At 47.2% G+C, this 18,109-nt stretch overlaps 1 protein-coding gene across 2 annotated transcripts in view; it reads left to right on the forward strand.

The window, feature by feature from the left end:
* Positions 1–7,359, forward strand: part of LOC142574275 (amine sulfotransferase-like) — a 33,441-nt gene extending 26,082 nt beyond the window's left edge. For both annotated transcript variants that reach the window (XM_075683399.1, XM_075683400.1), the window contains one exon: positions 6,678–7,359. In XM_075683399.1, the coding sequence (XP_075539514.1) occupies positions 6,678–7,299 (622 nt within the window). In that variant the 3' untranslated portion in view covers positions 7,300–7,359. The remainder of the gene's footprint in view (positions 1–6,677) is intronic.
* The last annotated feature ends 10,750 nt before the right edge of the window (positions 7,360–18,109 follow it).

Raw genomic sequence — 18,109 nt, forward strand, 5'->3', positions numbered from 1 at the left:
CATGAGCAATGCGCAGCTTATCTGTTGCGTGAATGAAAGTCTCGTTAAACAGTTTACCCAATGATTGTGTTTCTTCTTTCGGAAAGTTTTTGTCAATCACCTCCTTAATCGTAGCCTGTTTGACGCGGCCCATTAAACTGTTTCACAATTTCCATGTTTTTCTTCCATCAATCCTGCTTAGCGCAAACTGCTGGGATAGGTATCTTCCTTTTGCCTGTCGCGTTTTGGCTGTTACAAGATTTCGCAATATGCGAAATTGCTGCCTAAGTGCTACATTTTCAGGGTCCTTTGCAGCTACATTGCAGCTCGGCCTCCTGCTAAGAGGAAACATTAGGTCGGATGCTCCTATCTAAATACATGTACAAGGAGAATTCGTTTTTCTCAGCAACCACTGCACCAAATTTGATGAGGTTTGATGCATTTAAAAGATAAACTTATATTCTAGTGACCGCTTGTTTCGAATCTTCGTTTAGGTCGTTAATATTTTATTAAAAAGTGGCAAAAATAAAAAATTTGCAGAGAACGAAACAGTGAAGTTTACAACTCTGTAAATCAGCAATGAAAATTGATATCGCAATTGTGTCAATTGCACATAATAGTAAATCTACAGCGGACAAACTTGATATGTTACACATGAGTCTCAAAAAATTAAGTATTATGGAAATACGGCTCTTGCAGAACCCTGTACATAACCAATTCACGTAAGATACAAATAGACATATCGAATTTGTCCGCTTTGATTGGTGTAATGGATGCCGTTTACAGAACCGCGATACCTGTTCTTGATGCAAGAGCTATTAATTTGTAAACTTTGTCCTTCTATTTTTTTCGAAGTTTCGAATTTTTCAAAATATTTTAAACAAAGTTCTGACCCTAAATCGAAATTCCGCTTCCAACAGACACTATAATTTAACCTGCTCTCTCAAATGCAACAAATTTCATTAAAAGCGATTCAGGAGTTATCTCAGAGAAGCGTTTCTGCGTTTTACATGTATCTCAATAGGCCGCGTTGGAGTTGGGCCCAAGCTAAAGCTTCCTCTTAAGCAATTTGCCTAGGGATCAAATACATGAATAACATCTGCATTGCCATTGCCAAAGATGCTGCAAACGAATTCTTCAACGCTACGCACTGTCAATGCAAGTAAAATGTGTATTTTTTTCACAAAATATTATACTCGTATGTGCCAAAAGTTGTGCACAACAAAACTGATGTCAATGCTTCCATGTTTTTCTCTATTTAATAAGTGAAGAAAATATCACACGAGCGTTAGAACTACATCAGTTCGATACCAGCAAAGCAGTGCATGCCACTGATATGAAAAATGTAAAGGCCATGAAATGAACAAGTTTAGTACAAATAAATATGCTAATGAAACTGTCATTCAAGATCCTTGTTTACATTCTTGTACATATTCAACGGCCAGTGAAAAATCTCAATGACACTGTCATTTGTTTCAATGTATTAAGCAGGAGCAGCTGTCACCGGTCGTGTATCGTGAGTAATTGCACTGAAAGTATAGTCGCAGCAGAGAGCTAGTATAAAAAACATTTCTCCAGAATATACGAGGGCGAGTCAAATGAAGGTAAGCCACTGCGAATATATGACAAACGGGGTATGTTATTTAAAAGTAGCCTCCATGAGCATTTAGGCATTTGTCCCATTGAATAACTAGTCGCGTAATTCCCGCATCATAATGCTCCTTGGATTGCCGCCTCAAAACGTCTGCAACTAACTTTCACGTCATCGTCCGAGACTAATCTGGTTCCCTTGAGCTGTTTCTTCGGTTGCCCCGAAATGTGGAAGTCGCAAGGCGGCAGATCTGAGCTGTATGGCGGATATTGCAGCGTTGCCCACTAGAACTTCCCCAGTTCTATATTAACCACATCAGCAACGTGGGGACGCACATTATCGTGGAAAAAGATGACCCTATTCGTCAATTTTTCGCGTAGGTTGTTCTTGATTGCGACACGCAGCCGATCCAGTGTTTCACAATATCCGAAACATTTGATAGCCTCAAGATTTATCAAGCTCTATCAGCAATAGCCCCTGACGATCGAAAAAGAAAACTCAACAACACCTTTCCGGCGGAAATGATGGCCTTTATATTCTTTGGAAGTGATGAATTCGAATCTTTCCATTGTGAGCTCTGCCGTCGTGTTTCAGGCTCGTAGTAGTGGCACCATGGTTCGTACCCGATTACAATTGCAGACAAGAAATCGTCACCCTTGTTGTGATATCGAATCAGGTGAGTAAAGGCAGCACCGAACTTATCCGTATTCTGGCGGCGGTTCAAAATCTTGGGCATCCATTGCGCACACAGGAGCCGATAACCGAGACGTGAACGGTGACGGTGAACCGAACCGTGACTGATGTTCACAGGCTCTGCCAGTTCATCGATGCTTATCCTCCGTTCTTGTGTCATCAGCTCATCAACCTTTGCAATTTCGTTAGGGGTGATTGCAAGATGGTTTTGGCACGGTCTGGGATCGTCTTTGCAACTTTCACGTCCTTCTTTGAACCGTTTGTTCAAACGCTTCACAGTGGCCAATGAAAGGCAATGTTCAATGTACACGGGAGGCATACGGTGACTAATTTCTTTTTGGGAAACACCTTCAGCGGACAAAAACCTCACGGCACCATGCTGCTCAACTTCTGGAGCATCCCTCACGTCACGCAACCATGTTCAACCCCGTGTATGAGCGCGTTAAAAAACACTTATCCTCACACCTGCGAACCACTTTTGTAAATGAGATGCCTGCGTGCTACGCGCAGGCCTTGCAGATAATGAACAGAACCATAATTTCGCGGGGTGGGTAGGCTCACTCTCATTTGACTCGCCCTCGTACATTATAAATGCAAAGATACAATGGAATATACGAATGCGAAGACACAGCTTGATAAGGGGCAAAAAATTGCCACTGGGAACAAAGTTCACTGCACGTATACACAAAACCTTGCAACAAAATATCCAAACGTACTTATGAGCCTCCAATAAATCTACGTACCTAAGAAAACGCCAAGGTATATAATGGGTCAAACAAGGCAAATAAACATGCTGCGCAATCAGATTCACAGAATCCCAGATCCCGCCCGTATTCCATCCACTCCCCCCGATGTATCGCGCGCGACGGAAGGCGGCGCGCTTGCTCCCCGCTTTTCTCCTTTGCGCACAAAAGACTGAGCCACCATCGTCGGCTCACCCATTCCCCCCACTCCCCACACGCTTTCACTCGCACATGCAGCAGGCGGCGCGCGGTCACGATGTTATCGTCCTTGGATTTTATGCGGAACATGACGGCGACGGCAGGAATGCGCCTAGAGTCTCCATATAATTGCTATCACAATAATATAATAAAAGTATCCGGCAGATGAAGCGTCCCTTGGCCTATTACTTTCAGTAAAATAAGTAACAATATAGAACTTGCACCATGCGACAATCCGCTGCGCCTCAACGTTTCTTTTTTTTTCCTTTTTTGGGGTGGGGGAACCGTAATTGAAAAAAAAACGCAAAGTATGTTGGTCACAATCGAATTCCTAGTTTGGGCAACTAATGTGGCAATTAAAGGAATATCGAAGAAAACACGATACGCTTAGTCCACCAAGAACCATGCGCATACTGCTCGGTATCCTACACCGGCGAGACAAGACTTTCTGGAGAGGTTGCGCTCAAGCGAACGTCGAACAAGAATCCGTCGATTCCCCACAGTGACGGCGGCGAGCGACCATTGCTTCTTTTTCTTGTCTGCTAGCTAGTAAGCGTCCAAAACTCTACCAGGCAAAAACGCGCTCGACCAGAGAAAATCGAACGCGTACCGAAGTGCGCCGCGCGGTTGTCGGGGCAAGACGAAGAAAACGCATGCGCTCTGGTTGGCTCTGGCAGCCGCTGGGTAGGGGAGCGAGAACAAAAAAATTGAAGAGGCTCGCTGTGCCCTACCGATTAAAAGTCAAAGTAGAAAAAAGTAAATAAGAACGTGGTTACCTTGGCTGGCTTTAGTGTCTTCACTGGATGCTTTGGCGCAGGTGAAAAACAAATGTTGATATTTTTTATGTGACATGACGGCACGAATGTACCACCACAACGTTTCGTCTCATCGGGCCTCGCTGCGGGCTGTGTCAACTTGTCTGATAGTGTGTTGATTGGACTTCTTTCGTTGTATAGCCCAACGTAAGACTGGAAAAGTTAATGAACCTTTGGCGTCAAATGTTTATTGGAACATTAAAATTACAAATTTCCGCAATTGAAAATCTAAAGCACACGTTTGGAAATGTCAATGCACCTTTCACATCAAAAGTTTATTAGAACTTTAGACGCAGAAAGTTTCGGAATTGACATCCACGCGCTCCGTAGATTCCATGATGGAGTGAAGATTCCGCGGCCTCCGCGAGAGGCCACTACGAGCCCGTTTGTCATCAAAACGCCATTGAAACTTTGTGCTCGGATGGGGCTGCTTGCGTTATGCGACTCGCGGTGCATGGGCGCTACCGCGAAATCCAACCCGAGTTCACAATTTTCGCGGTGAAATGGCTTTTCGAGCGTGAAAAAGACGTTCTAGACAAAATCCAGAATGATTTCCTGCACCTGGGGTTGCTTTGGTCCGCGGTGCATAGGCAGCACGAAAAAATTTCGGGGGGGGGGGGCTGACACCCCATAGGCTCCCCCCCCCCCTGGCTACGCCCCTGCCGTGTACCTCGATGTTTTTCCGCCTCGAGTACTGTTCAGCACTTTCGACGTTTTCCTACAGCCTTGCAATTCCATTGCCTTTTTCTTCCATCTTTCGCGTCAGTCCTGCTGACGTTATCTTTAATTCTGCAATGTCCTTTTCTTGCCTTACGGTGGTGGCCATAATTTCGTCATATTTATGCGACAGCAGTTCCATAGATTTTTCTATTCCTTCCGTTGTCGTGCACTATCTGTCTACCTTTTTTTCCATCTCTTATAGACGGCCCAATACTGGCACCATGTTTTGGCTAATATCCTCAATCAGTTTTGTAACATGACTCATTTGATTTTTCTTTCCTCCGTTCCCTTCCCCTCTGCGTTCTGCGTCACTGGTTTCCGACGTTTCTTCCCCTGATTCCTGCTTCCTACAACTATCACACATCCAGAGATCGATTTCGAGTGGTCCCATGTTTTTCAAAGCCTTTTTAGTCATTCCAGAACATTTGCCCGCGTGGTATACATTCTTTCATTTGGAACAAGATATACTCTCTTGATCTTTTGCACACAACTTTGAACACTTTGTACAATCTCGCGGCGACATGGTTCGACACAAGAGTGCAGTCCAGTGGAGCAAAAAGAAAAACGACCGATCCCAACAAGTAGACGCCTCTTACCTAGAAGTAAGCAGTAATGATCAGCACGTTGGTCGACGCTCCACCGGCCTGCACTCCAGCTTCGTTTGGCCCATCGTTTTACACATGTTGGCACCGTTCAGGCTCCTGACGTCCCCGCTGCCGTCAGTCATCAGCGACCATGTTATCGCTGACTGCCCACAGTCGTGGCTTAGTTGCGCCGTACGCTGTCCGTTACTCGCTCCTTGATCAGCCGGCCAGCAAGCTATCAGGCCGCAAGGTGAACAGGTGGGAAGTTGGCGATCAGAGAAACAGGCCCTAGATGTAAGCAGCAAAGATCAGCACGTTGGCCAACGCTCCACCGGACTGCGAAATATAAACGTTCGAACCCGTTCCCAGTGCAAATCCTTAACCTAAATACCTGTGCTCAAGTGCAACGAGGCAGGCCTCGACTGCGAACGCGGGGCGGGAATGTTCCATTTGCAACGCACTGTTCTGGATGGTTTTTGAGTATGTGGCGACGAATCAGCAGGCAAGCGTCATCAAGCTTGTACATAATTTCAGGGCAGAAACAGTTCTTATGAGAGCAAGTTGAAGCCAGCCGATCAACCTATTCATTTCCGGCGTAGCCTACCTGTGAAGGTATTCATTGCACAACCATAGGTACCCCACGTGATGTAATTTTGTCGCAAGAAAAAAAACTGCAGAGGGACCTTGATCGTCCCTGTATACAGATGAACCCGTGAATACTTGAATATAATGTGGAAATCTTTCGAACATGCGCGAATGAGCCAATTAGAATGTTACCGAAACAGGCATATCAGACTTTTTGTGTATGTGAGCGATTGTGAGGTAAACGCACACTTACCATTCCTGTTATTATTACTTGTGACAACAGCAGTAGTAGTATTGATAATGATATGTTACTGCGGAGCAGGTCCTTTGCGCAACCTATTCGTTGGAGGTAGGAGAGCTGTACCAGCACAAATGAAATAGGTCAGGCAATTCACCATGAGTTGGTTTTCTTCTCCACCTGGTTTTCTTACACAACCCCTCGCAAGTTTATTTCCTTTCGTTTCGAATCTGTTTCTCTAATGATACGTTATCGATTGTCACCTATGCAATGTACACGTGCTTCCCCTGTCTACAGCTAGCTTACACATTTTAGCGACCAGCATCCACAAATCTCACACCTACTTGAAACACCTGGAACCAGGCCACTCACTTCCTTTCTAGAATAATGCTTTGAAGGTTTGTCCTTGTGTTGCCTATCTTTGCCCTGTATATTCATCCTCAATTTTTGTGTCGTAAACTATTCTGACCTTAAACACAACGTCACTGAAAAAAAATGTACAAGTTCATTGTATTTTCCTCTCTATTTAAGGTACGTCTACGTGGCCCGGAACCCCTGGGACGTGTGCGTGTCTATTTTCCACACCATGACCAACATGAGCATATACCGATTCCAGGATGGCACGTTCGAAGACATCATCGACCCTTTTCTGGAAGGAGACCTGGGCTACGGCAGTTACTTCGACCACGTCGCCTCGGGATACGCCCTCAGGGGCGAGCCGAACGTGTTCTTCCTGACTTACGAGGAGCTCAAGCGGGACACGCCGGGAACCATTCTGAGACTCGCTCACTTTCTGGGCGAAAGCTATGGCAAGGCGTTAGAACAGCAACAGGGACTGTTGCAGAAGGTCCTTGAGCGCTCGCAGCCTGAGAACATGAGGAAAGTCATAGTGTTCGATCTGCAAGGAAACGAGAAAGCTGGCTGGCGCGAAATGTTCGCCAGGAACGATGTGTCTTGCAAGCACGGATACGGCGGAGACAAGACAAAATATGGCCTCGTGAGGCAGGCCAAAGTTGGAGGCTGGAAGGAGCACTTCACACCAGACCAGTTGGCGCGTTTCGAGAAGACAATACGAGACCTTGGGGCCAAAGCGTCTTTCATGCAGCTGTGGTCGGATATTCGCGAAGAAGCTCGGGCGCTGACCGGCATTTGAGTGTGATTAAAGCATTGTTTTCTGGCGATATGACGGGCTCGCAGAAAAAATAAATATACTCTATATTTATTTACTGGCATACTTCCATGTCTGGTTTGAAAACAGGCGTTGTAAAGAATGAATGAATGACCTTATTTTTCACAAATTTCGAAGAATGCTATGGTACGGTTCTCAGTAAAAGTGGGGCGCAGGCAACTTGACTGACCCAAAAACTCATCTGGGGCAAAGACTTGAAGAAAAAGAAAGAATGAGAAATAGAAAAATAGATATCAGTTAACCAACAGGTAGGTATACAGATCAAGAGAAATGATACATTCTATTAGGCTTGTACCGTAGCAGTATTCACTAGCCGCACATATATTATGCTACAGCCGGCGGCAAAAAACGCAATATGAATGCAATAATTGAGGTACACGCACCATTACGGCGCGTGTTTGCACAGCCCAGAGTACATGTATAAAGACAATAACAAAATGTGTCCGACGATTACGATACTCCCTAATGCGAAATTCGAGCGCTGCTAGATGCGTGCTTTCATTTCACAATATATTGAGGCAAAGATTTTGAGACCGTAGTCACCACACCGACTGGCAGCGGGCCAGTGCCATCAGTGACTTCGCAGAGTGAGTGAGCGTCAACTTTATTATTAGAAGGGGTAAGGGGTAACGGAGGCTAAGCTACGTAGGCTGCCAGGCTGTGCTTCACGATGGTGTCTTCAGCTCGTGCCAGGACCCATGTTTAGATGTCTCGGTCGGTGCTGGAGAGAAGGGCCTCCCGTTGTTCGTCGGTGGGGGTTGGCGAGACGAGGTGGGCGGGCGGGGGGTCTTTCGCAGGCAGAGGCAGTATGGGAACGCTGCGATGATGTTGCACCGGAGCCAGCTGTAGAAGACGACGCCGAGGAAGGCGCGAGTAGTGACACGAGCGCGCTCGCGCGGTCACGGCGGGAAACGCCGACGCTCAACCCAGGAACGGGTGCCTCGGAGCTGTGCTCTAGAACCAACAATAACTCGTCTGAATGGAAGCAGTTCCGTAGGCTGAATAAGAACTGTAAATCCATAATTTTCTAAGGTAATGCTATTAAGTCTGAAGCGTAGGTCGAAGCATTCGCTGCCCGTAAATAGCCCTTGAGTGCGGCATTTTCCATTGTTCAGGTGTTCTTGTCAAAAACTTCAAACTGTCTGTGCAGGCAAGCTATACCTCGAATATTGTTGGCCGCATACTTGAGCTCCATAGGATATGCCACATAAATTACTGCTGTGTTCTTTAGGGCGGAGCATTGAAAACTAACATGCACTGTTTCTATCATGGAGAAAAAATACGCTTGGTATACGTAAATATGCCGTAGGACGTTCCACTTCGGCTTATGTTTAAAGCACGTTGCCTGCTTACATTTTACTATTTGTTTTAACACCGTTCTGTCTAAGTAGGTCAAGTGCTTAGAAACGCGGCCGAGATGGACTGTCCCACTACTCATTAAAGGTATATAGAGAGACAGTGCCTAATAGAGACAAACGTGTAAGAGAGACTGCATGTTACTTTTCGATGCCGCGTCGCAAAGACGACAGCAGTTCTAATTTAAGTGACATAACAATAAGATATTGCAAATTATTACTTTTATATTCTGTGGAAAATTTCTAAGGCAGTACTCTGGCGCCCACGACTTCGGGCATTTTTGCAGGGAGGAAGGCGCAATGAATGTTTGACAAATTATGTTTATTAAATATTACGCCTAAGACTTTATTTATTTTTACCATTTCAGCTCTTGAGCCCCGCAATAGTAAATGTGCTGCTCAATGAAATTCCGTGATTTAGCTTGAAACAACACTGCTTTAATTTTGCGTCATTTTGAGGCTGTTTTCAATGGGCTAGTCCTGGACTTAGAACAATGTTAGCTGTCGTTGCAAGGCTGTTTGCGTCGTTTGGTTTAACTATCCAAGTAGTGTGAACAACAGAGATAATATACTTTTAATTAAAATCAATAGTAATTGAGTCGCTTACGTGAAAATTATAAAGTAGCACACCTAACATGCTTACTTGCGGGACGCTAACTTGAACTGGCATGACATGTGAAGCATTTTCAAGTTGCTTTCAAGTGGCTTTCTGTGTTTCAAGTATGGTGTAATTGAGATGTGTGCCATATACTCTCATCAGTTATTTTGATTAGATACAGAAAATAATGTATTATGTGTTCATTTCATGCTTATCAGCAAAAATAGCATGGTAGTTACGTATGTGGCGTTTTCGCAATTACAGAGAAAAAGTATGGTAGCGCCTCACTGCATAAACGTGGGTTACGCGCAAGCGTATAAGTGGGATTCCCATACGCCTGTGCGTAACCAGCGTTCCCATAGTCGGAGTCGGTCGACTCGCGCTCGGCCTGCCGCAGCTAGCATTGCTGCACTGACCTTCTCCCTCAGCGCTCGGCCTCTCGATCGCCAGACGATCGTGGTACATCCATAGCACATACAGAATCGGTAGAAACTGCCAGAGAAGGTGAACCCAGCGAACCTCCGGCTGTCCTCTTCCTTCCCTCCGCCACGCGATCCTTCGTACGTTCCCCGGCGCTCAGTCCACCTGCCCACCTCGAGGCGCCCTAATCCTCCGGTACTCGCTTCCCTTATCGTGCTCGGCTGCCTCCGACTTAAGGCTCCGTGTGGAGCGAAAAAAAAAACAGCGGTCCAGTCGCACGCATTGCAATGACATTTTAAAGCGAAAGCTTTACTGGCGTGGACTTGCGATTTCGCCATGGCGGTGCTCCGAGGAGGCACATGACGTCACGACGGGCGCCTCGCTGCGGATATTTTTCTCTCTCGCTGCCTAGTGACTACTGCGCATGCGCCAATAACAGCACCGAGCCACAGGTATAGTGTACTAGAATAATAGAATAATGTCCTAGTGACGCGACCGAGCAGCAGCGCGTGCCCCTTTCCGTTGATGCCACCAGGTGTCGCCACTGCGACCTTTTCTAGCAGACCGGCTGCTCTCATAAGCGTTACTTTTGAGGCGGTCCGTGTTTCTAAGCGTTTCTTACGGACATGATTCTTTCATTATGACATACAAGGATTGTATTTAACAAAGTATTGTGTAAAGGAAGTTTTTGAAGGCCACATCGATACTGTAGCATCGACAACTTTGTCTGCTAGCGAAGTCCGGAGCTATGATTACGCTCGTGGCATCGCCTGTGCCAGCTGGCAATGCACCGAGCTTATTTTTGCTCATCTACTGCTTGAAAGCCAGTGTCTCTGAGCCTGCTTTGGTTCTATGCAGGTATATTTACTCCATTTAAGTCGCGTACTTATCACGAATGACACGAAAGTGCGTAGCGACTTCGGCATTGCGCTGCTAAGCACGAGAGCGTTGAATTAAATAACGGTCTCGTTGGCTGCATTTTCATGGTGGCAAAATGCCAAAATATCCGTGTTGCTGCCGGTTATAAAAGCCCATGTGTTCAGAATTATTCAAGTGCCCCTCCCCCCTTTACTGAATGCTTAATAATTAGATTGTAGTATGCTTTGTGCATTAAACCCCGGAATTTATTTTTGACTATACAGTCGCGGGCACATACAAACTCAATATCTTCCCCGAAATTTTAGCTGAAGATGCGCCGTCCGCCGCATCTTCAGCACATACTGTCAGAGCGACTTTTGAAGAAAGCCAGGTTAGTTCTTTTTTTTTATTCACGATTAAAATGGCACAGCTATAGAAGAACCCTAAAGTGCACCTTCCCTAGACACCGAACATCTAATCACAGTATAAGTAACTATTTCTGTTAAAACACAACCAAAAGCACCTTGTAGCATGGATTTCTAGGTACATCGACTGAGCTTGATATATTTCGATGCCTGGCGCCTTCTTTCATTACACTTATTCACGCTCCTTGTGAATAAATGTAGCCTGGTTGTTATGTAGAAGGCAGTGAGTTGTGCTGTCATAGATTCTCAGTGATCAGGGCAGCCAAGTTGATGCTGCCGCCTTGCTTTAACAACATCTAAAACACTGTCTGCGTACAACTCAATAAAGCTAAAACAAGTTGTGAAGTCTTTCTCCAAGTTGACCACAAACTGGCACAGAGGGGAGGCAGGATATAATAAACCACCGTTGTCTTTCATATGGGTAAACTCTGCAAGCCTCAAATTTCCTGCTGCCTCCTTGGTGATCAGTAGCAAGTTCAGGCAGGCTTCGCAGCCTGTCTTTAAATACACTTTCGCGCCACATAACCAGCGATATATAAAATTAGGCGGCTGTCACTGGATGTTATAGTGCAAGGAGAGGGGTCTGGCAGTGTTTTCAGAATCACTGCTTCGGCAGCATCAATGTTGCCAGCATCCAAGAACTTGTTCATGATTTCCTGCCATCCACTTAGATAGACTTGCTGGCTGGCATCTGCATCTAACAAGGAACTAAGGACACTGGGTTCACAATTTCCCTTGGAGACAGAATGGGCGAAGTTACTGAAAGAAAAGCAGTTCACAGTAACGACGAACTGCTGAGGTGTGGGATGAGAATTGCAGCCAGAGGCGTGACGCACGATCCCAAACAGGTGCTCAACGGGATCGTGGCTTAGTCGACTCGTCATGAGGTACTTAAAGCCTAACATTCTTTTAGGTTGTCCAAAAGTGACAGCACACTTGACTAAGTCACCCGCAACCCTGTACTTGTTGATTAACCTAAAAAGCCCTGTTTTCCTTTTGTATAGAGCTCCCGACTCGTCTGCAGTTCCAAAAAAGATTGCAGCTTGTTGACGAATGTCGATCTTGGGCGCAGAGCTTCGGCAGCAAAGCGAGAAGTCATCACTTGGATGAGATTGCGAGTTTTCCTGAAACAGGAAAGAGTTCTTGAGCACATGTCGTACAAATCCTATATCCAGGCTGTTGTCAAAGTGATACCATGTTTGTAATACGCATGCCGAAAAAAGAGTTTCTGCTACTCACTCAAAGAAATGCAGTGTCGCAGAAATGTTGCCACAGGTATCCTCAAATGCCGCCCCGTACAGCCGCAGTCCTTGAGTCACTTTGTCGCTGAACAGCTGGAAGGCTAGCGACACTCTCTCAACTTCCAAACTATTGGGGTTATCGTGGCTTCACGTGATGCTGTGCAGGGCCTGCAATGCAACGTTGTTGCCATCCCTGGCAATACCTGTGCGTACTGGTTGAAGTGCCACCTGCAGTAATAATAATAGGTAGTGTTACGAAGTTTACCAAGTGTAGTATGAATACGGTTGCAATGGTTGTGATTATGTGCACATGAAAGACTTACGCGACCATCTGGCAGCAGGTAGCCAGATCCAAGTAGTCCATTGCGCAAGCGCATTACCAAATAGGGGAAATCACATAAAAATAATGTCGCCGCTCGAGATCTACGGGATGTCGCGCACTGCACTGTGTGCTAGTCGCAGATGCCCCTACATCAAGTATTCTCTACATTCTTCGATTCCAGGGTGCTCCATCAGACGTGATAAAGTCAGCCTTCAGGCCGGCCTTTTCCACCAAGATCACTGCTTCCAGCATAATCATCGTTAAGAGGGTTCCTTTAATGTTTCCTTTCGTGGCGAATACTGCAACTACTTGCATCCACTTGCCAACAAATGGGACGAACATTATGACCATGCCATGATCACAGACTCTGCGCTTGTCACCTTCTGATGTAAACGACCAAGAGAGAGAGAGAGAGAGAGGAGAATTCAGGAAAGGCAGGGATGTTAACCAGTCAATAGTCTGGTTGGCTACCCTACACTGGGGGATGGGAGAAGGGGAAGAGAAAGAAGGGAGAGAGAAGGTGTAGATACGCGTACGGACAGCACTTCAGTTAGAGTCGCTCGAGCAAACCAGAAGTTCTGAGAAAACACAAAAGTGCCTTCACTGCCTTCTGAGCCGATGATCGGTCGGGACGGTGCTCTAATATGGTCTGTTCACTCAGAGGACGATCGTCTAGTTTCCTCAATGTGTTGGACAAAGACTGTCTTTGTGCTTGAAATTGTGGACAATGGCATAATAAGTGGTCAATGTTCTCCTCGCATCCGCAAACATCACATGCAGGAGTATTAGCCATTCCAATTAGTGCTGAGTAGGCATTCGTGAAGGCAACTCCAAGCCATAACCGACACAGAAGAGACGCTTCACGTCGGTGTAGACCCGCTGGAGGTTTGAGTTGAAGTGACGGGTTTAGTCTGTGCAGTCTTGTGCGCCTTGTATGTGCGGTGTTCCACTCTGCCAAGGAGATCGTGCGTGCTAGAATGCCAAGTTGCCTCGCGGCGTCGGTCCTTGAGAGAGGAATGGGGACGCAGCGGTCTTCTTGGTTTGACGTCCGAGCTGCCTTATCGGCGTCATCATTTCCAAGGATACCGCAATGACCTGGTATCCACTGAAAAGAGATATCATGTCCTTTTGCTATTAAGTGATGAACAAGTTCCGCGATTTCGCACGTGAGCTGATCGTGAGTTCCATGTCGGAGAAACGACGGCACACATTGCAAGGCCGGCCTTGAATCGCAGAAGACTGCCCATTTTCTAGGACTTTCAGCGTTTATCACTTGGAGCGCTTCGCGGAGAGCCGCGATCTCTGCAGCTGTGGACGTAGTGACATGGGAAGTCTTGAACCGCTTGGTTATTCTCATTGCTGGTATAACTAGAGCGCCGCCGGAACTGGTTGATGTAGTTGATCCATCAGTGTAGACGTGTGTGCAGTCGCTGTATTTCTCGTACAAGAGAAGTAAAGTTAGTTGCTTGAGCGCTGATGATGGCAAGTCCGACTTCTTCTGAAGGCCTGGGATTGTAAGGTTCACTTGAGTACGGCGCATACACCATGGAGGAATGGAAGGCCTTGCCGCAGGTGTGTAACCTGACCTGAAAGAGGCACAGTGCGCGAAGACAGTCGCACTGAATGTCGTGTGGGGCCTATCTACTGGGAGACTTGCTAGGTGGTGGGTAGGGGTCCGGGCAAAGTGTCGTATGTGCACACGCATTGTTTCAATGATAATGTGCGTTTTAATAGTGAAATCTTGAGCGACTGCAATAACCTCAGTCGTTGACGCACTCCGCGGTAGACCGAGACATATCTTGAGGGCTTGGGCTTGGATGCTTTGAATTATATTCAGGTTAGTCCTGCAGGTGTTGGACATGACCGGTAGACTGTACCGTAGGAATCCAATAAAGAGGACCCTGTACAGTTGCAGCATAGAGTGTATTGGTACTCCCCAGGTCTTTCCTGCAAGGAACTTAAACATATGACAAATTCCTGTCAGGCGCTTTTTCACATAATTCACATGAGGGGTCCAGGAGAGATTTTTATCAAGGACCACCCCCAAAAATCTGTGACTCGTGTTGTACGAGATCATGTGTCTGTCGACGGATATCATGTATGGAGACATTGATTTCCTGGTAAATGCCACCGCTGCGCACTTTTCGTATGATATACGAAGTCCTTGTTCTCTAAGGTAGGATAATGTTAAAGTGGCTGACTTTTGAAGCCGCGCGCGAAGCTGCAGTCGCGTCACAGCCGACGTCCAAATGCAAATGTCGTCGGCATAGATGGAGAGCCTAACGGTGCCTGGCAGGATGTCGGAGAGTCCAATAAGTGTTAGACTGAAGAGCGTTGGGCTGAGTACTCCGCCCTGAGGCACCCCACGGTTACTGTAATGCTGTGAGGTCGGGCCATCCTCGGTAAGCACGAAAAAGGATCTCTTATGTAGATAGCTACTTATCCAGAGATAGACTTTGCCGCCAAGTCCTACTGCCTCTAACGCGTTGAAAATCGCTTCGTGCGTTACGTTATCGTACGCTCCTTTAACATCCATAAACAGGGCAGCAGATAATCTTTTGCAGGACTTCTGGTGCTCGACGTACGTCACTAAGTCGATAACGTTGTCTATGGAAGAACGGCCACGCCTGAAGCCGGCCACTGCATCTGGATATACCTGGTAATGTTCGAGGTACCATTCTAGCCGTGCTAGAACCATCCTCTCCATTAGTTTTCCGATGCAACTGGCAAGCGCAATTGGTCGGTATGATGCAATGTCTAGAGGCGACTTGCCAGGCTTGAGTAGTGGAATTAGGCGACTGGTCTTCCATTCCTGCGGAACCGTACCTGTCTGCCAGGAGCTGTTGAACAAGAGCAGGAGCTCTTTTCGAGCCTCTTCGCCAAGATTACATAGGGCACGGTAGGTTATACCGTCGGGTCCTGGTGAAGATGAACGCTTGCACAAGGCCAGTGCAGCTTCGAGCTCGTCCATGGAGAAAGGACTATCCATGCGGGGGTCGCGTGAAACCGGTGAGTGGTGGAGCGTCGATGTTCCAGCGGAACTAGTTTCGCCAGCAATCCTCCTGCAGAAAGCTTCCGCTACGTCAATCTCGCTGCATTGTTGGTGAAGGGCCAAAGACTTAAAAGGGTGGCGCTGCTGAGGGGTTCCACGGAGACCACGAACAGTTCTCCATATGTGAGACCAAGGTCAACAAAGCCTTCTATGCGGCCAGCGGTGGTGACGGAAAGGTGCTCCGACAACTTCATCTCATCAACAATAAGGCATCCATGGCATTGGAATAAGTCCATTATTTTGTCTTTTCACTGAGCACATCGAGAACTTTTGGACTGAAACCATACCCCGTCTTATTAGACTTGAGGTATTTTCGGAGTGTAGTTTTTCAAGGTATCGTAAGTATGGATTCCTTGCGGAGGTGCTCATACAGCTTTGGGCTCTTCATCTTCATCAACAAGCATTCTAGCACCCACTCATTCGAGTATTTAATCCCCTTAGTGCTCTGACATGAAGATGCTTTAAACATGTGATGAACTGCCTCACTGTTTGCGTGGAAGGCCTGCTATTTTTTCTACAAACTCTTCTTCGCGAATACTTGCATTCTTGGCCACCAGAGCAGAAAGTTTGGTTTTCAAGCTTGCGGTGCGCTTGCTGAGATGCACTGCCTTTGGTTTAGTAGCTTTATTCGTTGAGCTAGGGCTGGACTCCTAGACAGCTGTACCGCAGTACGTATAGCACGCGTCTTCATCGTTAGAGGCAGCTTTCGTGTTGCCTTGCATTCCGCACAAACAGCACCTGGAAATAGAAAAAACCAATGCACATGTGAAAAGAACATCTTAAATTATAGCACACCAATTTGCAAAGCAATACGTGTTAAAGGAGATAAATTACCTTGTGAAGAACCATTTCCTAGGCACTTAGTGCTGGAGGCAGCGCCCCCAAATACCACAGCAGCAGACTGCACCCTCGGGGTCAAAATACGTGACAGCTCATGAAAGTCACTTTCAGGCATTATTCCTTGGCAGATCATGCTGCTGTCGGAGTCTTGTATCTTGTAGCAAATGGTTCGCAGCGTCAAGGGAGCGTACAACTATATCTTTGCACAGCACACCTCTAAAGTACACTTGAGCAGACACTTCGTCTCCATGCCCACTGAAATGGATAACTTTTTCGTGCAAAATCTCTAGCCTTTCTTGCTTTCGTATCGACGTTGTCGCTAAAACTGCGGTTGAGTCACTGCCACAGTTGAAGTGGCACCAGAGCTCTGAGGGAACTTTCACTGCTTGGAGAGACCTAATTGCGAAAGGTTCATTCTCCGTGGAATATCCGTTCTCATCTTGCGCGCTCTCGGCCTGGATGTCGTGAAGTGGTTGGCGGAGCTGACCATCTGCCGCTCGTTTTTAATTTTGTGCAGTCCGTGCACTCTTGCGTAGCTTGGTGCTTACCGCCGGTGCACTTGCTGCGGCTGGCCTCTTCCTTTCCGGCCTCTCTTTGACAGGTGCGACAAAAAGGTAGGACGCACAGTCGGGCAAAAGAGTAGGCACCTCGCCAGGCGCCAGCGACGGTTTCCCACGTGGAAGTCGCACTTCGGTGCCATTGATAATGTGGACGTAATCCCTCAAAATGTATCGAGCTCAAAGTGGCGCTCACATACTGCTGAAGATTCAGTGAGAGGCTTGTCTGATCTTCGCAGATTGCGCTGCCCCTACTTCCGCAGTTCACCTTACGTTGGTGCGGCGAACAATGACGCTTTTGGAGCACCCGGATAACCACTGTGGCAGCCCGCAGCGTAACAGTGGGAGTCCGTTTTTCTTTTTGGCATCGTGCCTCCTGTGGTGCCGTACATGCAGAGAGACAGACGCCTTCTTTTTCAAAACGCCCACTGTTTTTCACCAGAACGACCACGTTGAACGTAACACGGCTCGGAAAACACACGAAGCAAAGAGCCGCAGAGCTTGTCTAAGGCAGCCCGACCGCGCACCGGCAGCTAGAAAAAGGCGCAGCAGCGCCACCGGCGGCGGCTACTGGCGTTTGCTTTAACCGGCCCATTGCCTCTCCATCTTGTTCGCGCCACTAGGACATTATTCTAGTACACTATAGCCACAGGTGTTCCGCCGCTGTGCAGCGCCGCGCCTTTCGGCCGCCGCCGTTTCGTTTGTCGTCACACCGCGTTCCTCGTCGTTGCGCTCGCCTCCGATCACTTCGCCAGCTGCGTCGCATGCCTGATAACACGTCGGAGGATTGAAAAGGAGAGCTCGCGTGCGCCGCAACCGCAGTTGAGCCGGCAGAATGGACGGCGACAATTCTAGTAAGTAGGAGGAGGCCTGGAATCAAAATCGGAATGAGATGAAGAGGAAACGAATCGCCCAGGAGACAGACGAACAGCGCGCCGAACAGCTGGCTAAACGCCGCAGCATACCTAGACAACCAGACTAACCTGGACTTGCAATCAAGATTAACCAAGGCTAACGATGCTTATGCCTTAGCTTTCGCTATGTAAATCCTGGCACAGCCGACCTAAGCCACTGCCAATTATTTTAGAGGACTCATCTCGCACAAT

Source organism: Dermacentor variabilis, chromosome 3, assembly GCF_050947875.1.
Source record: "Dermacentor variabilis isolate Ectoservices chromosome 3, ASM5094787v1, whole genome shotgun sequence".
NCBI classification, from domain to species: domain Eukaryota; kingdom Metazoa; phylum Arthropoda; class Arachnida; order Ixodida; family Ixodidae; genus Dermacentor; species Dermacentor variabilis.